The 24,751-nt window shown below is 41.3% G+C and overlaps 1 protein-coding gene across 2 annotated transcripts in view; it reads right to left on the bottom strand.

The window, feature by feature from the left end:
* The window catches only part of ARHGAP5 (Rho GTPase activating protein 5), a 70,260-nt gene that overhangs the window by 4,975 nt on the left and 40,534 nt on the right, over nt 1-24,751 (bottom strand). For both annotated transcript variants that reach the window (XM_073639077.1, XM_073639076.1), the window contains 3 exons: nt 19,567-19,711; nt 3,721-3,798; nt 1,829-1,960 (listed from right to left, as the gene is read on the bottom strand). In XM_073639077.1, coding sequence (XP_073495178.1) covers nt 1,829-1,960; nt 3,721-3,798; nt 19,567-19,711 — 355 coding nt within the window. The remainder of the gene's footprint in view (nt 1-1,828; nt 1,961-3,720; nt 3,799-19,566; nt 19,712-24,751) is intronic.

The raw sequence follows: 24,751 nt of genomic DNA, 5'->3' as shown, positions 1-24,751 counted from the left end.
ATAGGGAATCCTGGACATTTATATTCTAACTTGTGTTTATTATCTGTTGAATATAGCGCTGACACGCTCCATAGCACTAGACAGAGATCATCACCATTTACACCAGTCACTCATTTTAAAGGGAATCTGTCAGCAGGATTTTACTATTTAATCTGAGAGCAGCAAAATAGCCTGATTCCAAGAAAGTCGCTTACTAGGCTGTGTGCTGTAGTTTCAATACAAATCAGTGTTTTATCAGCAGATCATCACTGCTGGACTAAGTCTCATGTGCACAGCAGTCAGGATAATCTGTGTAACCCCGCCCCCACCACTGATTGGTAGCTTGCTTACAGTGTACACAGGAAGCTGGCAATCAGTGGTGTGGGCGGGGTTTGCAGAGCTGAGCACTGCTGGAACTACAGCAGAGAAAACTGGGATTCTACCAAAACTGCACAAAGCAGCCCAGTAAGTGACATCGCTGGCCCGCTTAACCTATATTATGCTTCTCTCAGATTACATTGCAAATATATACTAATGGATTCCCTTTCATTAGATAGAGAAACATTCTGACAATATGGGTTGATATAACATTAGATATGGGCTACCTGTCTATTCCTGGTTAGGAGTGGGAAGGAATGGTTTTGAACACTATAGTAGATGTAAGACTAACCAGAAATGTTATTACAAGAGGACGTCTTTTTTACACTGACAATGTGCTGGACCTTCTCTAAATCTTAGTATAGTGTAGCATCTTTGAGAGGTCAGTACCTGAATAATCGAGCCTGCACAGAATTACATTTTATAGGAGATAATCATTGTTTTCTTTTTGTGGTACATGGATATTGGAGTGGCCATCTTTGCTGTGGCGCTTTACAGCAGATACATGGACATAGGATACAATAGACTGAAAATGTTCGCTGCCAATTACTGACTGATTGAGCTGTGACCGTCGCTTATTGCGAATGGTAGATCGGTGTCATCTATAGACAGGCGTTTTCCTAATCCCGTCAGTGAAGATAATGACGTGACTACTGGCTTATGCAAGCCATACACATTGGATAGCTGAAAACCAAGCCGCCATGTCTACCGACTCCCCCATACCTAGTAGCTCTCTGCTCGCCTGGCGACCTTGTGTTCTCGTACTACAAAGCCGCCGTCCGGTCACCTGGCAGCAGCTTGTCCAACAGCTGTACAAAATGGCCTGATACTTCAGTTCCCTGACAATCTGTCGCTGCGCAGTCAAAAGAGATTAGATTGCTGGCCCGTCCCTCCGAAATCACGTTTGGTCGACTTATAAAATATGGACTGAGGCTCTCATCTAGCCAAATCAGTTCTCATACTTTGCACTGATGAGGGGCAACACCCCAAAACACCATGTCTGCAAATTGAGATTTTGTTTTGGCTTTTATTCTAAGTCATATTGCAAGGCTCAATAAAGGGTCTATAGTGACTTGTAGAATTGCTGCTTCCAACAGGTGGCGCTATAGAGTTCTAGTCCTCTTCATCTCTGAAGAGGCAATTTGCATTATAAATTATGTGCATTTATAGGACCTGAGTGAAAGCTTTAATATTTTTTGAAAGTTAATATGGATAATTAAAGACAATCATATTTTTAAGAATTTTATTTAAAAAATTATATTAGATCTTATTCTGATGACACTTTTCCCTTTAACCATAACTTTTTATATTGGACTTCCCGATAGTGTGACTATTTTATGTACAACTATTGAAAAATATCTGATAACCGCCATATCGGGAGTCTGATTGCGGATTAGTGGAATGTTATGGGATGGCCGTGGTTAGTAGCAGTGACCTGCTAGCACCCAGAATAAGTGGCCTTTATACTTACTAGAAGCCTCCAGAAGTTCGGGGTGATGAATGTATGGTATTAGAGGGGCCGGCAGATCAGCAAAAAATGCTTTGAGCGCACCGGCCACTGCATTTACATTAACCTCCATGGACGCCAGGTTCAGACTGTTATCTGCAATACAAATAAGACACAGCACACGAGTATGAGGGCAGGCACGAGACATCTCCAAGGACGGAAAGAAGTAGAGACCAAGAACTTGTCACCAAAGTACAAAACGGCTGATATAACCTGATCATCCCTCGACGAGGGATTCACTATAGTAATAACAAGCAGGGCAGAAAGTGTGCAGACGACAGAACATACCTGCTCACAAATGCAGATAGTTTGTAAAAAAAAACAAGCAATTAAAGGGGTTGTCTGGACAAAACAAAACTCTGGACATGTAAAAAATTAAAAAGCAGTCACACTCACCTACCAACACACGCCTGGCTCCAGCTTTAGTAGAGACAGGAAGAATTGTCACCGTTACACTAGATTGGCTGCAGCGGTCTGGTGAAACAGTGACATCACCGCTTAACGAGTGGACTGCGCTGGATCCAGGTGGGTGCCGGTAGGTGAATATAACCAAGTTTTTTTATTTTGCATCTCTAACTTCATGGACTGGGTTTTGTTTTGCCCTGACAACCCCTTTAAAGGCAATAAACCCTGAGGCATAGGAGCAGTGGTTCATTATAAAATCATCTTATATGGCAAGTAGTCCTGAAAACATCGCAACAAATAAATGCAAGAGTTCGCTATAAACGAGAATGCTGACACAAACATGCTCTGCAATACATAAGGCCTGAAAGGTTTAATAAGGAGTTATTTATTGCAAAGGTTAAGTGCAAAAAAAAAAAAATACCCAAATGTGAATCATTTGCAGACATAGGGATAATCGGCAGGTTAATAGCATTACCTTACTGAAAGTGCGGCGACTGGGAAAAATGAACTTTATTCCTCCCGGGAGCTGCCGGCCTTCAGTCATGCAGGCGTGCCCAGAGCGGCTACAGTCATCGCTCACAGCATTCTGAGCATCAGCGGTAAGCACACCACACACGGCACTTCGATTGTGCTACAGAGCGAGCTGAGAAAGTGTCGATGGGTACTTACAGCCACTGCTCACTATATACTGAGCAGTGACTGTAGCCATTCCAGGGCAATATTCCAGAAAGCCAGCAGCTGCAGGGAGAAGTAAAGTTCATTTTCTTCCGGTAACCAGACGTTTGGTAAGGTGACTGGACAGCATTGTAACACTATTACCCTGCAGATTAACCCTATATTTGCAGACTAATAGCATGTGGGGACATGCCTGGTTTCCTTTAAGACTCTTGTAATGATGGCTCCTACTTTACCCCAGGAAGCAAAGTTCCATCACATTGCACTTGCTGTGCTATGAGTCCTATCTATTGCCATCAGTAATTGACCAGTAACAGAGCTGTTGCCACCTAACTCAAACCGCTGAGTCTTTATACTCTATTTTTCAGACACTCTCCCCTGGCTTCTGCTTGTGACAGGTTTCTCCCTGTTAAGCTTTTACATGCAAGAGGCAGAGAAAACAATCTGAAGGTTCATCCCATATATACACACTAGAGATTTCTGCTCACTGCACTCTCAAATAGTATACAGTCAGTGAGTAAGTGGACGTACGACTCATCCACTATATCACTATTCACTGATGTAACTGAGCTGAGGAGTACACCGTATTCCTGGCGAGTTAGCATTGAATGTGCTATAAATTGCTGGAATGTTGTTTTAATCATTTTACGATGTAGAGGTTTATAATCTGGTTCTTAAAGTAAAAGTATAACGTTAGTAAATGAATGGATTATTAGAACACAGCAATAACAGTCTGGAAAGTGTTTCACTATTACCTAATAACAGCAACTACTCACTCTGGTCAAACTGCTTCTGAATATTATCTTGGTCTGTTTTGTATCCGCTCACACGATATAGACCTTCAGTGCCAAGTCCTGAAATTAAACAGAAAGAAAATACGGTATTAGAAATGTTAATAATCAACATTAACAGAAATAAACACTTGACATAGATCACTCTGTGTGTAATGACTCTATATAAGAGTTTCACTTTTTGTATTGAAGAACTGAAATAAATTAACTTTTTGAGGATATTCTAATTTAGTGAGATGGACCCGTGTGTGTGTGTGTGTGTGTGTGTGTGTGTGTGTGTGTGTGTGTGTGTGTGTGTGTGTGTGTGTGTGTGTGTGTACATACATACATACAGTACAGACCAAAAGTTTGGACACACCTTTTCATTTAAAGATTTTTCTGTATTTTCATGTCTTTGAAAATGGTACATTCACACTGAAGGCATCAAAACTATGAATTAACACATGTGGAATTATATACTTAACAAAAAAGTGTGAAACAACTGAAAATATGTCTTATATTCTAGGTTCTTCAAAGTAGCCACCTTTTGCTTTGATGACCGCTTTGCACACTCTTGGCATTCTCTTGATGAGCTTCAAGAGGTAGTCACCGGAAATGGTTTTCACGTCACAGGTGTGCCCTGTCAGGTTTAATAAGTGGGATTTCTTGCCTTATAAATGGGGTTGGGACCATCAATTGTGTTGTGCAGAAGTCTGGTGGATACACAGCTGATAGTCCTACTGAATAGACTGTTAGAATTTGTATTATGGCAAGAAAAAAAGCAGCTAAGTAAAGAAAAACGAGTGGCCATCATTGCTTTAAGAAATGAAGGTCAGTCAGTGCGAAAAATTGGGAAAACTTTGAAAGTGTCCCCAAGTGCAGTTGCAAAAACCATCAAGCGCTACAAAGAAACTGGCTCACATGAGGACCGCCCCAGGAAAGGAAGACCAAGAGTCACCTCTGCTTCTGAGGATAAGTTTATCCGAGTCACCAGCCTCAGAAATCGCAGGTTAACAGCAGCTCAGATTAGAGACCAGGTCAATGCCACACAGAGTTCTAGCAGCAGACACATCTCTACAACAACTGTTAAGAGGAGACTTTGTGCAGCAGGCCTTCATGGTAAAATAGCTGCTAGGAAACCACTGCTAAGGACAGGCAACAAGCGGAAGAGACTTGTTTGGGCTAAAGAACACAAGGAATGGACATTACACCAGTGGAAATCTGTGCTTTGGTCTGATGAGTCCAAATTTGAGATCTTTGGTTCCAACCACTGTGTCTTTGTGAGACGCAGAAAAGGTGAATGGATGGACTCTACATGCCTGGTTCCCACCGTGAAGCATGGAGGAGGAGGTGTGATGGTGTGGGGGTGCTTTGCTGGTGACACTGTTGGGGATTTATTCAAAATTGAAGGCATACTGAACCAGCATGGCTACCACAGCATCTTGCAGCGGCAAGCTATTCCATCCGGTTTGTGTTTAGTTGGACCATCATTTATTTTTCAACAGGACAATGACCCCAAACACACCTCCAGGCTGTGTAAAGGATATTTGACCAAGAGGGAGAGTGATGGGGTGCTACGCCAGATGACCTGGCCTCCACAGTCACCAGACCTGAACCCAATCGAGATGGTTTGGGGTGAGCTGGACCGCAGAGTGAAGGCAAAAGGAAGTAGTTTAGAAAAACTCCAGCACCTTCTCCGTATCCATCACAAGAAATGTAAAGTTAAAATGTCCATTTTATTCCATTCCACGTTTATTTTACTCCATTTTTCATCACATTTATTGGTGGAGTCTTTTTGGTGTTCTCCTTCTTGTGGCTATTTAAGATGGACACTCCATCATGTTTTCTTCCCGTGGCTAATGAAGTTAGAATGGGAAAGGTTAATGATGTTTTCAGCAGCAATAAACCACAGTCTTATGATCCCAATGTGAATACTGTGTTTAAAGAGCTTGAACAAGCCATGACACAAAGATTAAAGACATGGTGGGACTCCATAACTTTGCAGCGGTACTTAGATAATGATATGATCCCTAGAGGGTTACGCCTAAAGAAAATTGCAAATTTTAATTATGGAGAGGAATTCACTGCTGAATGGAACAGCATTCTGTCCCAATCTTCATCTAAACTAATGCAACTTATTATTAAGGAAGAAAACAAAAAGCTGAGTAAATTGAAAGAACAAATCACCACATTACAGGAGTCACTCAAAGAACATGTGAATTCAACAAATTTTAAAGAATGGAATGAAAAACTTTCCAAACATATTAATTCTGTGGCGGAAACTATTACTGATGTGAAGAGGAAGAAATTTGCTTGTGATTGTGCAGATTATGAGTGTAACCAGGTTTACACCTGGAAATTGCACAAACTGAAGTCAATCCTTAAAAAAACTCCAGCACCAAAATTGAAAACTCCTAATAAGAAAAAACAGGTTGGATTTCCACAGGCTGATTTGGATACAACAGGAGAATTCACAGATTACTCCTTATCGCCTGAACAGTCTCCTGCTGAAAATCATGTTATTTCTAAAAGAAACCTGTCAAAAAACAGGGGCTTCAGAGAGCGGGAAGGAAACACAAATCCGCAAAAAAAATCGGAGGTATCCAACCAGAAAATCAACAATGAGGAGGTTGCTGTAGTAAATCTCTCTGTGAATATTATTTCTCGGTCTCAATTACGGTTATTAAGCAAAGGAAGTAAATTTATTCCTACAACTAGAGCAAATCTATTTGAAACTATCAAGGATGTCAACAGATTTGTGAGATCTTTGACAGTCAAGAGACACTTCTTTGCAGAGAACAGTGATAAAGAACAACATATTGTGGATCAATCTTTCTCCACAGCACCTCCCATTGACCTTTCTAGGAATTTACTTGAACAAATATCAGTAAAAGCCTTGGGATCTTTGGATGCTGATTTTGCAACAGATATGCCAAAAGACTCATTCACAACAATGTTTCCAAATCCAATATTCTATCCATTAGCCTCTAGAACACCTGGGATGGACAGTTTTCAAAATATAATTGAACACTTTTTTGTTAAGTATATAATTCCACATGTGTTAATTCATAGTTTTGATGCCTTCAGTGTGAATGTACAATTTTCATAGTCATGAAAATATAGAAAAATCTTTAAATGAGAAGGTGTGTCCAAACTTTTGGTCTGTACTGTATATATAAATATATATAGATAGATATATCTATCATGTGTGTGCATATTATATATATATAGTGACAGAAAATTTAAAAAAAAAGAAAAAATTGCTTGTGTCGTCATTTTCCAAGACTCGTAACGTTTTCAATTTTTGGTCAATGGGGCTGGCTGAAGTCTCCTCTTATTGTGGCAGCCAAAATACAAAAACGCAATTCTGGTGTTTTTTTTTTTTTTCTCAATACAGAGTTTACTGATCGGGTTAATAATTTTATATTTTGATAGATTGAACTTTTATGGATGTACAGTCATGGCCAAAAGTATTGAGAATGACACCAAAATTATATTTTCACATGATCTGCTGGCCTCTGGTTTTTATTAGTGTTGGTCTGATGTTTATATCACATACAGAAATATAATTGCAATCATATTATGAGTACCAATAGGTTATATTGACAGTTAGAATGAGTTAATGCAGCAAGTCAATATTTGCAGTGTTGCCCCTTCTTCTTCAAGACCTCTGTAATTCTCCCTGGCATGCTCTCAATCAACTTTTGGACCAAATCCTGACTGATAGCAGTCCATTCTTGCATAATCAATGCTTGCATTGTGCCAGAATTTGTTGGTTTTTGTTTGTCCACCCGTCTCTTGATGATTGACCACAAGTTCTCAATGGGATTAAGATCTGGGGAGTTTCCAGGCCATGGACCCAAAATCTCTATGTTTTGTTCCATGAGCCATTTTGTTATCACCTTTGCTTTATGGCAAGGTGCTCCATCTTGCTGGAAAAGGCATTTTTGGGCGCCAAACTGCTCTTGGACGGTTGGGAGAAGTTGCTCTTGGAGGACATTCTGGTACCATTCTTTATTCATGGCTGTGTTTTTAGGCAAGACTGTGAGTGAGCCAATTCCCTTGGCTGAGAAGCAACCCCACACATGAATGGTTTCAGGATGCTTTACAGTTGGCATGAGACAAGACTGGTGGTAGCGCTCACCTCTTCTTCTCCAAATAAGCTGTTTTCCAGATGTCCCAAACAATCGAAAAGGGGATTCATCAGAGAAAATTACTTTGCCCCAGTCCTCAGCAGTCCACTCCCTGTACCTTTTGCAGAATATCAGTCGGTCCCTGATGTTTTTTTCTGGAGAGAAGTGGCTTCTTTGCTGCCCTCCTTGAATCCAGCCCTTGCTCAAAGAGTCTCCGCGTCACAGTGCGTGCAGAAGCACTCACACCAGCCTGCTGCCATTCCTGAGCAAGCTCGGCACTGCTGGTAGACCGATCCCGCAGCTGAAACAGTTTTAAGATACGGTCCTGGCGCTTGCTGGTCTTTCTTGGGCGCCCTGGAGCCTTTTTGACAACAATGGAAGCTCTCTCCTTGAAGTTCTTGATGATGCGATAGATTGTTGACTGAGGTGCAATCTTTGTAGCTGCGATACTCTTCCCTGTTAGGCCATTTTTGTGCAGTGCAATGATGGCTGCACGTGTTTCTTTAGAGATAACCATGGTTAACTGAAGAGAAACAATGATACCAAGAACCAACCTCCTTTTAACGTGTCCAGTGATGTCATTCTTACTTAATCATGACTGATTGATCGCCAGCCCTGTCCTCATCAACACCCACACCTGTGTTAATGGATCAATCACTAAAACAATGTTAGCTGCTCCTTTTAAGGCAGGACTGCAATGATGTTGAAATGTGTTTTGGGGGTTAAAGTTCATTTTCTGGGCAAATATTGACTTTGCAAGTACAGTAATTGCTGTTAAGCTGATCACTCTTTGACATTCAGGAGTATATGCAAATTGCCATTACAAAAAATGAAGCAGTAAACTTTGGAAAAATTACTATTTGTCTCATTCTCAATACTTTTGGCCATGACTGTAGAGATACCACATGCATTTTTTTTTCTTCTGGATCTAACATACACTAAAAAAAAAAATATATATATATATATATATATATATATATATATATATATATATATATATATAATAATAATAATAATATACACACACGTATATAAATTGTTTTACTTTTTACTGTATTTTATAGTACCTTTAGGGGATGTTCATATATTGACTAGTATGATAAAGTACCTAGTATCCTCACAGTGCAAGACACTAGTGTTGAGCGAGTATATTCTGTCCGAGTATGCTCGGCCGAGCTCAGAGTATTTATAGCTGCTCGGTGATATGGTTGAATCGCTCCCGTGTGCATGATTTGCGACTGTTTGACAGCTTTATTACATGTGAGGAATGTGTAAGAAACAGGCATTCCTCACAGGTAATAAAACTGTCAAACAGTTGCAAATCATGCACACGGGAGCGATTCAACCTTATCACCGAGCAGCTGTAAATACTCGGAGCTCGGCCCGAGCATACTCGCCGAAAGGGTTAATAGAACATACTCGCTCAACACTACAAGACACCCAACGAATGATCAAGTCACTTATTTTAACCGCTTGGTGTCTTTGGAAACCTGAAGTGGTTAAGTTGCTCAAAAACACTGAACATATGAACAGCAAGTCATTTTTGCGTAGAGCTGCACATGTTCATTCCTTTGAGCTTTTTCTGGGCGCTTTTTCAGTAGGATTTTTGGAGAGGACCCATCTGAAAGAGAAGTAGTGTAAAAAACCCTAAAAACAAAACACTGTGGTTCGAGCCCCCTGTTACCCCTACTTACAGGTCACCACTATGGTCTTCTTGTGCTTCAATTAAATGTCATCTGCAGATGGAATCCTATATACATGGAAAGGTCTTGCAGGAATACAATTTTCTATTAAAATGATGAGAGCGGGATATACCCCAATAGCTGGGTACCCAATGAGCACAGACATATTCCTGATCCCACAACTTTTCCATTGGTGTTTATGAAGCTTCCCATCAAGAAGACAATAAATGAAAGCTGAATTGGCTAACGAAGAGCACAATATTTCACTAAGCTTAATACAGCCATGGTACCGGAGATATATTGGGCTCACTAAATATTTTCCTGCCCACCAGATGCCAGGTGATACTTAAATTTGCAGTGTGAAGTGGTTGTCCATGTGCACCCAGCATCGTGCAGCATAGATCCCATTAATTAGGGACTGTCTGCCTGGAGAACTCTTGGTTTATCTATCCTTGTGGGGAATACAGAGTAGTTTTTGGTTCAGACAATAGCTCCATAGTGGAAGCCACATGCATCAAATCTGATGCGGCCAGGCTGCACACATTGCTGGGCTATTATATATCATCACGCAGTTATTTCCGGTGTAGGACTAGATGACACATGCTGCATTTTACTTTTACTAGTTAGCGTTGCCTGATCCGCTGGGGATCAACTTCCAGAACTTCCTTTTCGGAGCAGATGGCCGGCTAAGTGATCACAGATTTGTGCTCGCTTTTAGTAAACCTTCACATGAAGCACCATAATGCTACTGCCGCTTTAAGACTTGTGCAGTGAGTGGCCAAAAAGGGAACAGATTCTTATCCGGTTCACAGATAAGAGAGACATAGTCCAGTACGGTCACGTTAGACTGTGGTCTCTCCATTACTGCACGATTAGGATACATTCTGACCCAAGAATGACTACTTCATTCAAGGAACTGCAAACGCCAGATAAAGCAAGAAGAGGAACCAAGAGAAGCTCCTGATAAAGCAAATGGTTTCGCTCCCTTAAGGCATTTGCTTTCGGTGCTATTTTGGTTGCGGATGTTTGTACTTGTGGTGAGAGCAGGAAAGTCTACTTTTTCTAAATGAACAAGCGGAACTGAAACAATGGATATGTTGTAATTCTACCATAGTAAAAGAGTTGCCTCTTCACATCTGTCCATACCCCTTCACTAGCCACCAATTAGTATGATGGTGCACTAAGTAAAGGAGTAAAGTACGACTGCTAATAAATTTGTGTGTATAATTCAGTGGCTGTACACCACCATGAAAAATGTACTTCGGTAGTAGAATAAAATTATACTTCTGTCCTTAATTTGTGGCATAAATTATGCCAAGTTTGCAGACCGCTCTCACACTTTTCAAAAAGTTTGCAGAAAAGTTGAAGTTGCTCAATTATTTTCTGATATTTCTCGCACTTTGACCAGAGAAAAGTAGCAAAACTAATTAACTAAGAACAGTAATGAGAAACCACAGAAATGGGAAAAGAGGGAGAACAATTCCAGACAGTATTTGGCTTTTTCCTGCATGCACTGAAGCTGCAGCGGCCAATCTCATGGTGGTAGCTGTCAGGTAGGTAGATCCTTCGCTTCTCTTCCCAGAGCATGAATGCATTGGTGCAACAGGATAAGTGGTTCTGCAGGGGTCTGACATACACCCACTCACCGCCTCCAGAGAATTTAAACTATATGATTAGCTGATCTGAAAAAGAACGTTAATGGGCGAGATCAGCAATGTTAATTAAAAGATTAAAAATTCCACTGGTAATTATCCTATCCTCCTAGTTCTCTTAAAGTGCACAAGATAAAATAGAGGGGGAATCACATCTCCTATTGCTCTGCTCCAATGACGAGTTCACAATTTGTGCAAGAATGGGAAAAGGATTCTTCCATAGCTTGTGCTTTCAGTAACTCGGCTAACGACACCATTGCAATCAATGTTTTCTCTCTCCAAGAAATCGACGATGAAAAACAAAGCAACTATTATGCCTTGTCTCTAGAACAAAAAGTCATTGTGCCTAAATGGTGACGGACAAAGAAATACCGTATGGTCCGATCCTGCTCCCTAGAAAGAAACCATATTAGAGAATATATGCAGAGTTTGTAGTCTGTTATCATGGGAATGCATAGGCCTGCATTGGGGCTGTAGAAATAAAAGGACAGATTTTGAATCAATACAATAGGAAAAAAAATGTATTGGAAAAATGGTAGAAACTAGGATGTTCCAACACCTATAGTGCTGGCAAAATAGTGATGAAAGGGAACAGTCTACTAAAAAGGAGTGTAGCCCACACAGATAAATAAGTGCAATAAAATACAAAATACTAGAATTGAAGATGGCAGCACTCACCACGGTAAAGTGAATCACATAGGCAACGGCAGTTACACATCTATGGAGGCCTGTATAAGTGTCTGTAGATGTGAAACGGTGGTTGCCCGCTATGTGATTTGCTTGTACCCTCCCCGCTTGAGTTTATTTTGCTTGTAATGGATCAATAAAGAAGATTTTATTACTTGGAGAGTGCAGCCATCTTCACTCCTTTTATTTTGGATATGAGAAAAAATAAAAATGTCCAAACAACGCAGACTGTTACTTAATGATGTACATTGCTGGGAGGCACAGGTCGCCATCGCACACGTACTTAGAAAAGGAAACTTTTTTTTTATTATTTTCTGTTGGACAAGTGTTCAGAACTAATTGGACCCTGGGGATCCGTATCACAGTACGGCATGAAGGAGCGGAGCAAGATTCCTTGCTTATAAACAATGCTCACTTGGCTTCTTCAACCTACAGTAAAAACAGACACCGTTTCAGCTCATCCTTAAAAGGTGCCCCAAATAATATTCCGATGCCAGGTGGGGGCATTAATCCTGGTCCGGCGGCCATATGCCCAACGTAAAAACCACACACACTAATACAGTGAAACAATGTACAACAACAATCAACCCCTAACCCGACTAGTCATCATCACTGCCCCGAGCTCAAAAGCAGTTAATGAGCATGCTGAGATAATGAGCCGTGCTAATAGAAAGCAATTAGTGCTGCGCTCCATCACCTACAGCAGAGGGAACGGCTGACATTTAGGGTATTAAGCGAGGAGACCATGTGGCTACTACAACTTCAACGTTTGATTGCCCCTTCAATAATCATTCATTCCCAACTATATCGTTTACAGTAATGTGTTCCAAGTCATTTTAGCCGCTGTGTTTTTGTAAATGCGTGATTTTTTTTTTTTTATTGCTGTTTAAGTTTTGTTGTGATAGTAACAAAAATAGCTGCAAATGTATTTTTTTTTTACAATTTTTCCTGCACTCAGCATCTGCAACCAGTTTCCATACAACATGTGAATGAGGGTTTTAAAAATCTTTTTCCTCCATGGAGCCAGAAATACTGCACAGATTTCACTGTCCAGATTCTCAAGATCAGCATTTTGCCAGCACTGTAGGTGCTGGAACTTCCAGTCACTTGTCAGCCTCTCCGTTATACCTTTATTTAGTCCGAGAGAGGGATTACAAGACACTAAGAGTGGACAACAAGATAAATAACACAAATGAGTTCCTTACACTCTGGAGTGATTTTTCCAAGGGGTTAAATTTGCAATTTTGACAATTTAAAGCATTCGCTATAAGATCTGATCAAGCTAAAAGAACAGTGACCCTTTAAATTTCCAATACCCCTAGTAGTTTGCAGATTCTTTTAGACGCCCAGAGATCAATACATTATCTCCCATCCTATGAATATGGAATAACTCTGTTTTGGGAATACCCATTGATAATGACTGCATTATGCATTAATCTATATTAGTCAACGTGCAATTTTTATATAAAAAAATCAAAGTACTTGAATTTGCAGATTCCAGGAAAACCCATCAATGCAAATATAACTTGTTAAGTTGCAGGCGGCATGTTTGAGGAGAGGACATGCATTTTCTACATGCTTTAAGAAAGCAAGACGCAACTTGAATTTGATTCCTGGGGCAGTGAAACAATGGAAGCATGTTCTATTAAACCAGCCATCTTTAAAATATTCTCTGCCGAAAATGTTAACCCCAAGCTACAGAGCTGAGATGTCCCATAAACGTTAATGGAACATTTAAGATCTGCTTGCCCTCAACCTCCCTCCAACTAGAGAATTAGTTTACAATAGCAAAAAAAATAAAAAAAAATGCCGAATCCAAGCAACATACTGCACTGAGATGAGAAGACTAGGAGGAAGCTACAATCACATAAGACGTACGACTGTAAGGCACGAAACGAGCACTCGACCACAAATACTGGACCTTTATGGTCATCCTTATATAAGAGGAGCACTGTGAACTGTTATGAAGCCATTATAATGGACACAATTCACAAATATACAAAACGCAGTTAAGGCAGTCAACAGAAGACCACCGAAATGTATTCACCCTTCTATTTCTAAAGACACGCTCTTATTTCCCTAGAAACGCTAAAGGACATTAGATGGGAGTTGGACGAACGATGGCTGATCAGCCGGCATTTATCTCTTCCATACACCGGACTGCACGTTGGCCAAGTTGATCCAGTGTTCCCTAAGCGAGCAGCCATCAGACTTCTCTGGGACGGCTTATCTCCGGTAGACCATACGATCGGCAGTCCAAAATCACAACATGCCGGATCCTTCACTCCTCTGACAATCAATTGTCCGGGGCTCCAATAGACTGTCGGCCGACCTTGTCAAACTCGGCGGCAGACTCGTGAAAAACCTCTACATAGAAAACCCCAGCAGTTGAATGAAAACTTCACTTTACCATAAAATGTACTGAAAAAGATGGAAAACCTTCCAACTGCAGTGAAAAATGAAAGAAAAATTCTGCCATTTAATTTTTTTCAGTGCTCATTGCGTGGTAAAAACTAACTGGTAGCATGATTTTCTAGGTCAGTACAACTACAGAAGAGTTTTCTTTCATTTTTATTATTTTAGCAATGGAGAAAAAATATCAGAAATTTGTAGAACAAAATGGGTTTGTTTGGTCACGTTCTGAGATCTAGAACATTTGTATATTTTTCCTAGATTGAATTAGGTATGGACTATTTTTGTTGTGCGGCCAGATGTAAACACGGAAAATCCAGAAACCCCCAAAATTGATGTTTTTGTTTCTAAAATCATCCCCCACTCCCCAATAAAAAAGAAAAGATTTTTTTAACACACCATATGTACCTCAATGTAGTATCCTTAAAGAAGTTGTTCACCTTTACATTGATTCCCTATCCGTATCCTATTCAATTGAATGGGAGGCAGATCTGCAGTACACCGCGGCGGCCACTACCACTTGACCGTGGAGCCCCGCAGGTGAGCACTTCCGGCCGCCGCCACAGATAACAGCTGATCGGCAGGCTGATCATACATTGATGCCCTATCCTATGGATAGGGCATCAATGTAAAAGTAGTGGACAGCCCCTTTAAGATATACAACTTGTTCCACAAAAAAGACTGAAAACGTAAACCGCTATGATTCTTGAGACACAGTGATTTAAAAAAAGAAGAAAAAAAAGTTAGCTTTGTCCTTAAAGGGAATCTGTCAGCAGGTTTTTGCTACCTCATCTGAGTGCAGCGTAATGTAGGTAATGAGAAGCTGAATCCAACGATGTATCACTTATTTTTCTGGGTGCAGCCGTTCTGCCACAATCAGAGCTTTTAGATTTAGAATGAAGCAGAGCTAACAATGCTAAACCCGCCCCCACCACAGCTAACCCCGCCCACACCAGGCTCTCTGTGTACAAAGTCTATAGACAGTGAGGTGCTTAGTTGCCAGACTAGTCCAGTAATGTTAATCCCTTAGTGATAAATCCTTCACAGTTAGTAAACAACAGCACACATTTTGACAAATGACACATTCCTGAGTTCTGTGTTTCAGCCTCTATCTCCTGCTGTCTTCAGAATACACAGCAAAAACCTGCTGACAGATTCCCTTTAAGAGGTTCATAATACAATGATTATACACACACAACACAAGTCTCAAAACCCCTCTGCCATCAAGATGTACTCATCCTATAACTTAATTAACATTCATGAATGATGATGACAATTTTGAGGCTTGTCCACTATTGGGGGCAGTGTGAGTGACTGAGGCTTGAGTATTGCCATCCTCCTATAGACTGTACGTAGACTAGTTCTAAAAAAAGAAACAGCTTTAGAGCTAAGCGCGCACGTGTTGAATAAGAGGCATGGTGCCAATTATCCTCTGCCACAAACAATCTGCATTTGCCTTTAAGCCCATCAATTACACAGTGTGCTTTAGGATTATCAAGAAACAAATAAGCATCCTGTCATCTCAAGAAATACAAAGGTTATTTTTAAGAGGACCTATTGGTTAAGTGAAAAATATAAAAAGTGAAACTTTGAGGCCCCGACTCATTAAGACTGGCACTTCATAAATCAATCCTAATGAGGGCAGTGCAGGATTAAGATGCGCCAAATTCATAAAGAGGCACATGTCACGCCAGCCAGGGGCCGGCCCGAAGTGTCACGCCAGCCAGGGGCCGGCCCGAAGTGTCACGCCAGCCAGGGGCCGGCCCGAAGTGTCACGCCAGCCAGGGGCTGGCCCGAAGTGTCACGCCAGCCAGGGGCCGGCCCGAAGTGTCACGCCAGCCAGGGGCTGGAGAAACATTTCTTGCTTCGGAAACGCCGGCACTTTTGATGAATTTGATGGGCAGGCATAGCCAAATCGGAAGTGCGGTTATTATTGTTGATCAAGCACTGAAATGCTGGAGAGCTCGGTACTCGAATAGAGCAGGTCGGACGCAGCATAATGGAAGTGAAAGGCAAACTCGAGCATTTTTCCGGAGGATGGAAATACTCTCTTTCCGCCTGGCTCAGATAATTCACTTAAGGGGATCGGAGCACTAGAGCACCATGCGATACTCGGCACTGCTCACTACTCAATCGAGTATCTAGCAGTGCAAGCCATGCTCGCCCATCACTAGTGGTCATTACTGGCAGCCCCGGCAGAGTGCACTAGAGTGGTAGAACTGGGGTGATGAGGAGTGAAAAGGCGACAACCAGAGTAATACCGTGTGTGCTCCACAATCAGATGGTATGACAATTACTATGAACCAGTTTTTGAATTTGAAAGTTTTTCAGGTTCAGTGTTCCTTTAATGGAAGCCACCAAAGCCATTCAAAGATCTTTAGGTTTGCGAATTATAGGTTGGTACAATAACCATTAACATAGTAACTGCACCATAAACTATTTTCTTAAAAGTAGACAAAAATCACCATTCTGCAATATGTAACATACGGTAACTAAGAGCAGGATAACAGTGCAATAATCATTACATTAAAAGACATTTATCCGCATCCACCAAGCCGTAGTTATTAGCGGCAGGCCAGAGCATCGCCAGGGAACGTGTGCTGCAACTAATCCTTCTGTTTCTGTAAGTGGGTGATGGTGACAGCATCTGCTCCTCTTCCTGGCGTGTGGCTGGCCAGAAATCATACAGCTTGTGTTGCCTACCAGGCTCTTCACACAGAACCAACAACTTCTTAACACCTTCCTCACTATGGGAGAAGCTGTAATCTCACCAGTGCTCAGGTAAAGGGATCCTTTACTCCAGCAGTCGCAAACGCACGGCCCGATCACCACCCATGTGCTCTGGTGACAGATCAGATTTGTTAAACAAAGAAAGTGGGGGTCTGATGTAAGGTGGGGTGAGCTGGTTTTGCTGCGGTGGACCTAAGAATGGAGGTGGAATTTAGATCATCGACATACATACTTCTAATCAGATGAGTAAAGGTGCATTTAGAACTGGTGACTGAGCGTTCAAAAGAACACTTCTTCATAAGTATGTCATGTAAACATGCCAGCGATCACCTAATGAACCTGCAAAATTCTTGTTCATCAGGTGATTGGACCCTTTATGCTGGGAAAAAAATAATTATCGACAGCACAACACCCAGGGAAAACGAAGGATGTACTGTTGACAACAATGATGCTGTATGGGGTGTAGGGATTGGAGCTCAGGCAGCCGTTCGGCTACACGCAGGCAACGGGTTCTTGTGTCAAACAGTGTAAGTTTATTATATTTCATAAGCGCTCACATACAAAAAAACAAAAGCCTTTTTCCAGCACAAACAAATAACAAAACAGTTCAAAATGGTCTCAACCAGTTTTGAATCCATCTCAGGCTCTGGCAGAGACTGTCCACCATTATCGGTCTTTAACCTCACCAAACGCCATAGACACTGCTGAGCTCGCCTAGATGCCTCTTATTAGATGAGCAAACCCTGGGATGGAGACTATGAAACCAAGATCAACCTCTATCAGAATGATGGAAAGAGAAAAGTATGGCGAAGGCGTGGTACAGCTCATGATCCAAAGCATACCACATCATCTGTAAAACACGGCGGAGGCAGTGTGATGGCTTGGGCACGCATGACTGCCAGTGGCACTGGGTCACTAGTGTTTATTGATGATTTGACACAGGACAGAAGCAGCCGAATGAATTCTGATGTATTCAGAGCCATACTGTGTGCTCAGATCCAGCCAAATGCAGCCAAACTGATTGGTCGTCGGTTCATACTACAGATGGACAATGACCGAAAACATAAAGCCAAAGCAGCCCAGGAGTTTATTAAAGCAAAGAAGTGGAATATTCTTGAATGGCCAAGTCAGTCACCTGATCTCAACCCAATTGAGCATGCATTTAACTTGTTAAAGACTAAACTTAAGACAGAAAGGCCCACAAACAAACAGCAACTGAAAACCACCGCAGTGAAGGCCTGGCAGAGCATCAAAAAGGAGGAAACACAGAGTCTGGTGATGTCCATGAGTTCAAGACTTCAGGCAGTCATTGCCAACAAAGGGTTTTCAACCAAGTACTAGAAATTAACATTTTATTTACAATCATTTAATCTGTCCAATTACTTTTGGTCCCTTTAAAAACAGGATGGCACATGTTAAGGAGCTGAAACTCCGAAACCCTTCATCCAATTTTAATGTGGATACCCTCAAATGAAAGCTAAAAGTCTGAACTTCAACTGCATCTGAATTGTTTTGTTTAAAATTCATTGTGGTAATGTCTAGAACCAAAATTAGAAAAATGTTGTCTCTGTCCAAATATAAATGGACCTAACTGTATATCATTGTCCAACATAGATGAAAATATTGCAACAGGATGAGCATAAGCCCTAATTCAGACATCAGTGATTTTTCTCATCTGCAAAGAATGGCCCAATCTTCATCAGAGTTTTGCATCTGCGTTTCATCAGTGATTTGAACGGGGAAAAAAATGTAAAGTTTCTCCTACCCTTTCCAATGTTGAAAACTGACAGCACACAGATGACATCCATGTATTGTCTGTGATTTTAATACATCCAAAGACTTTTGCTTGAAAAAAACCCAAAAAAACCATGGACATCTATATAAAACAGCCCCATAGACTATTATGAGTACATGTTATCTCCGTGATTAACACTGACGTCTGAGCAAGGCCTTACTCAAGAGTAAGACGGGATACACATATGGGTTGTGTAAAGTATCTGAAAGGCAGCCAAGTTGAGTCATCTTATGTTTCAGAGCATCTGACACCTGGGATGTCCACTGATCCAGAGTACAGGGTTAGCAAATTCTCCATTTGGAAGCAGTGGCGGTGCTCAAATCATGTGACCTTAGCAGAAGATTTTGGGTGCGCGTTCCAATGATATTTTATTGTATATTTCTGCTTGCTATCAGGGAATCAAAACATTTGGCTACTTCAGAAGATAAACTGACCGGATCATGTGCCGCTATAAAAGAGACAGCTCTTCAAGAAGTCACTTTAATTTTCAAAGACAAATAAATGGGTCTTGTAGGCAATCCATGCCCCCTTTTGATACAGTGGTGCAGACAACCCAAAAATGAGCACATCATGTTCCTTGCTAAATAAGGGTTTACTTTACCACCCCATTCTGCGGAGGACTTGGAGGAGGTTGGACGTACATCTGCTGACTGCCCCTCTTATGGAAAAAGGAGTATTTTCTCAATTCGGTAAATAATGATCACCAACTGGGCAGCCATTATAGATGGCAATTCAGGTGGCTAATAACAATAACCACTTACCTAACTCTTCAATGAAGTCCACACATTTCTTCACAAACACGGGAATCGGCTTCTCTGGGCTCACAAGTTCATGCAACGGTTTGCCAAAGTAGTTGCTTTCCCAGTTCCGTCTGGTTGGTGGGTTGAACGGTTTGGTTTTTTTCTTCTACAAGAATAAAATTGCAAAAGAAATGTTAAAACATTTACAATTTTACAGCAGAACAGTAGCCGAAAAAGTATTTTGCAATTGCCATGGTCAACCTGATGGATTATCAGCCGGAAAATGAAGTACTTGCAGCGGCACAATAAATTGGAGCATACGGTAGAGAATCACTAGTTTTCTCCTCCACCATAATTATAATCGGAAGAGAAGAACTAGAAGAAGAGTTTACCAAAAATTCTATGGATTAGAATTTGCAGATTTGAGATGTTGGGTTTTGACCATGAAAAAGAAGAGTAAGGTTAGGGTTACACAAGCGACTCACCAGCAAGTCGTACACAAGTCACGCAAACAAAAAACGAGGGCACACTATGGCGAGTCGCAGGCGATTTTGGGGATTTTTAATACTGTTACACATTCAGAATACATAAGTGCAGAGACGGCTCAAGTGAGTCGCATGCAACCAAAATATAGTCGGTTTGCACTTCTGTAACCATCACATCACAATGGTTTTATGTTGTTGGTCCCAAAATGGAGCACATCCATACTTAATACTTGTAAAGTCACCTTGCAATCTCATGTAAGCTTATGTGTATGCATTAACAATAGGACTGGACAGGACTCTTAAAGGGCTGGTCCGGTACCTAAAATGTTCATTCTGAATATCTATCTTTAGACCCTAACCACTTCTAATTAGATTTAGTATAAAATACCCTACACGTTTCCCTATCTAATCCTGAAGTGTGTTTTTTTTTTTTTTACATTTCATTTTCTGTGACGTTTCATTTGAGATGAATCTGCATTCACTCTGCCTCAGCATCCTTAGTTCCTCCTGGAACCGGACATCATCAGGGAGCAGAGCTGTAGTTACTTACTGCAGCTTCTTGCATCGTGCCCCTCGCTAAAGACGTCCTGGATCCATGGTTTTAAAAGCTGTGAGAGAAGCGAGTGCAGCACCAGCACTTTGCTTCCATCTCCGCCGCGTCTTTTAACTGTGAAATAAGACATCTTCAGGGGATGGAGATAAAGCAGTAAGTGACACCAGCACCGCCCCAAACCTTCTAGCACCACACTCAAATCAATCACCAACGGGGGTTGGTGCTAAAGTGCTGCTTACCATTATTGGTACCCCTTTATTTTTTCATAGACTGGTACATTTTCATTTATTTCTGAAGATATTGTATAAAGTTATATCCTCAGGATTTTTTAATTAGTGGTCCAAAGTAAAACAATAAGCTTCTTGCACTTCTCAGCTGGAATTTTCTCCAGCTCTTCCTTTGCAGTTTGTTCAAGCTCTTGAATGTTTGCAGGGTTCTTTTTCCAAATGGCAGATTTCAGCTTAACCCAAAGATTTTCAATGGGATTGAGGTCAGGACTCATTGCTGGCCATTTTAATACAGTCCATTTTTTTCTTTTTCAACCATTCCTGTGTACTTTTGGATGTGTGCTTTGGGTCATTGTCTTGCTGGAGGACCCATGATCTTCGACTCAAAACAAGTTTTCTTACACTGGGTGGGACATGTCGCTCTAAAATCTCTTGACAATTTTCTGATTTCATGATTCCTGTGATACGGTCAAGGCCTCCAGTACCAGACGCAGAAAATCAACCCCACAGCATTATGGATCCTCCATCAAGCTTAACTGTTGGTAAGGTGTTATTTTTCTTATAAGATTCATTGCACAGTCTGTAAACAAACTGTTGCTTTGCAATGCCAAAAAGCTCTATTTTTGTTCCATCTGTCCACAGAACATTTTCCCAGAAGGATTTTGGTTTGTCAAGGTACTCTTTGGCAAAGATCAGTCGTTCCTTTTTATGTCTTTTCTTTAGCAATGGTTTCTTCCTTGGCCTTCGCCCATAAAGCTCTGCTTGGCTTAGCATGCAGCGTATGGTACTTGTTGAAACTATGACCCCAGACTGTTCCAGGTTGGCCTTCACGTCTTTGGATGTTTGACGTGCTGTTTTTCCACCATTTACATCAACCTTTAAAGACATCTCTAGTCAATTTTCCTCTTTCCTCCACGTCCAGGGAGGTTCTTGACTGTTCCATGCTTGGCAAACTTCTTAACATTGTGCACTGTTGAAACTGGGATACCAAGGTCTTTGGAAATTGCCTTATACTCTTTAGAGGTCATGTGTTTGCTAATAGTAGTTCTGATGTCTTCAGCCAGCTCCTTTGTCTTCACCATTGTGACAAAGAAACAGGCCCTACCATGTACGGTGAAGTCATCATTCATTGGCTAATTCATGTCACATGGGCATGACAATCACAGGTGAATCTCTTTTATGATTTACCATAGGTGAGTCAAAATATGTTTCCATACTAAATTAATGTAAATAGTGCCAGTAGCACAGCAAGCTTTAGGTTTTTCTATTTTTCCCTCCCATTGTTTTTTGTATTAAATTGTTTATCATTTGCTCTTTTGTATTTAACACGAGTGCTCTATAAAAAAAAACTTTCACTTGATTAATTTTTTTCAGGAGATATTCCACACTATGTTCTTAAACTTTATGGGTGCCAACAACGATTAGCAGGACTGTAGAAGCAGTGAGTAAAACCAGCTGGTGACACTCACTGCTTTTATCTCCGTCGCCTGATGACATCTTGTTTCAGCTACACGATGCGGTGGAGATAGAAGCAGAGTGCCAATGCTACACTCACCTCTCACACAGATTCTATCACCCAGGAGATCAAGGATGTCTTCAGAGGGCGGCGATGCTATAAACTTTAGTAAATAACTGCAGCGCTGCCCCCTGTGATGTCCTGTTCCAGGAGGGGCGATGGACTCTGAAGGATGTGAGTGCAGCCCCAGCTTCCTGTGACGTCACGTTTGAGACCACTCTAAAACAAAACGTTACAGGAAGTGATTAGGGTGTAAAGATAGATATTTAGAAAGAACATTTTAGGTACTGGACCAACTCTTAAAGGAGAGACAGTCATTACTTGTAGAAAACAAATCACAATGAAAAATATATTCTAAGTAGCCTTGTACAAAAAAAGAAAGAAAAACGCTTTTCAGGCTTCAAGCCATCTATAGCTGACTTCTAACACAATGCTCTTCAGAATCTTATCACTGACAGTTTCCTTTTCCCAAAAAAAGCTGAATAGAAAATTTAGGTCAAATTATACTCTACTCTGGAACAGGAGGAAAATACAGCAATGATGTCAGGAACAATTTCAATCAGAAGCCTATTGTTTTAAGCAGAAACGTTTGCTGAAAAGCTGTCGGCACTGATGCAAGCGAGGACGACGTTACTTACAGATGATCACCAGGTTGTAAATACCGTGAATCTCGCCTTCCAAATGTTGAGCATTTTTATCAGATTACATTAGTGGTGGGAACATTCTTAGGCGGATTGCCAGCTCAGACAACAGCAGATTTACAAGGAGTAGAAAAAACAGATTCCATCCCAAAAGTTGAGAATGCATAAAAAGGTAAAGGACAAGGTATTATATTGCCACGATCTGTAACTCGTGTGACCACACCATGAAAGAGGGGTACTGTTTTGTTAGGCGGAAGGAAAGTAGGAAATCTTGAGGTTCAAAGACGGCAAACCAGGGTTGTAAGAGCAAAGGCAGCTCCCGTCTCAGCCAGCGTAAGTATTTCCAGTACATCGAGTTGGGACCAGAAAGTAGAGTGCAAATGGGTGAGAATATGGATAGAAATATACACACACTGGGGCGACCAGACTTTTCTATGCCTCTAAAAATATGGACACCACTGGAACAGAGGTCAAAGTCTAAAGGTACTCTTTCTGCCCTATTATAGTGAATGGTTTTGGGGTTTTGTCTGAAACACATTTCTCAAAGATTTAGAAAGAAAAAGAGAGATAAGCGCTCAGTGTAGAGCACAAGATAACTGTGAACTTGGCCCTAAAGGGGTTGTCCCCTTTTACAAAACTTTATGTCATATGGGGAGTTAGAAATACCAGTGCAGCTGTGGATAGGAGAGAAAGCACTGGAGATGGGGAGGGTGGGTAATAGTTGGGCACAATGCATGGGCACTAAGTTGGCATATTTGCAATTTTCACTCTGCAAAACCAGCTGTGAATTCCCAGTGGGGTGTAATTTCTAAAATGGAGCCACTTAAGGGGGGTTTCTGCTATTCTGGAACTTAAGGGCTCTTTAAACTATTTCAGGAAAATCGACTCTCCAAAAGTCAGATAGCACCCTTCCTTCTGTGACTGCACTGGGCACCATGCAATGATTTATTTTACCTCTGGGGGAGCTGCAAGGAAATGAACCTTGGTTGTGAAAGATGAAAGCGGATTGCTGGAGGTCCTAGCAAAAAGACTTCAGGTGACACGAACAGCAAATATTTAACTTTGGAAATAATTGTTGAAAGTTTTAGTACCAAACAAGGGACCTCAGGGAAGAGAACAGGAACTGTGCTTTGCTCTACCCGCTTGCTCTGTGTTGGACTGGGGTGCCCATTGATTCTTGGGGTCCATGATTCAGCTACATGCAAATATTACTCGACCCTTGTCCATGGTTTTTGCTAATAGATTGATGCCTGGTCCTTGCCTTGGACTAGAGGCCACCTTAATTCTGCGCCAGGTATACAACAGCGGGTCACAGGTAGCAGCAGGCACAACATATTGATCAACTATCTGTAGTATAAGTCATCGATATAAAATCAGTAGTGAAACACTGAGCACCAACACCACTCAGTAGTTATTCTAAGAAACACAAGTTGTTCTGCAGTACCCGGCAGAAGCTGATACACAGTGAGCACCAACACCACTCATCATTTATTCAAAGGAATAAGAGCTGTTCTGCAGTACCCGGCAGGAGCTGCTACACACTGACCACCAGCACCGCTCAGCAGTTATTCAAAAGAATAAGAGCTATTCTGCAGCATCCAGCAACAGCTGCTACACACCGAGCACCAACACCACTCAGCAGTTATTCAAAGGAATAAGAGCTGTTGTGCAGCACCCGGCAGGAGTCGCTACACACTGAGCACCAACACCAATCAGCAGTTATTCAAAGGAATAAGAGCTGTTCTGCAGTACCCGGCAACAGCAGCTACACACTGCATGGAGAT

Source organism: Phyllobates terribilis, unplaced genomic scaffold (assembly GCF_046119375.1).
Source record: "Phyllobates terribilis strain yellow unplaced genomic scaffold, ASM4611937v1 Scaffold_7__3_contigs__length_470593459, whole genome shotgun sequence".
Classification (NCBI taxonomy): domain Eukaryota; kingdom Metazoa; phylum Chordata; class Amphibia; order Anura; family Dendrobatidae; genus Phyllobates; species Phyllobates terribilis.
This window is presented reverse-complemented; position numbering and strand designations above follow the sequence as displayed.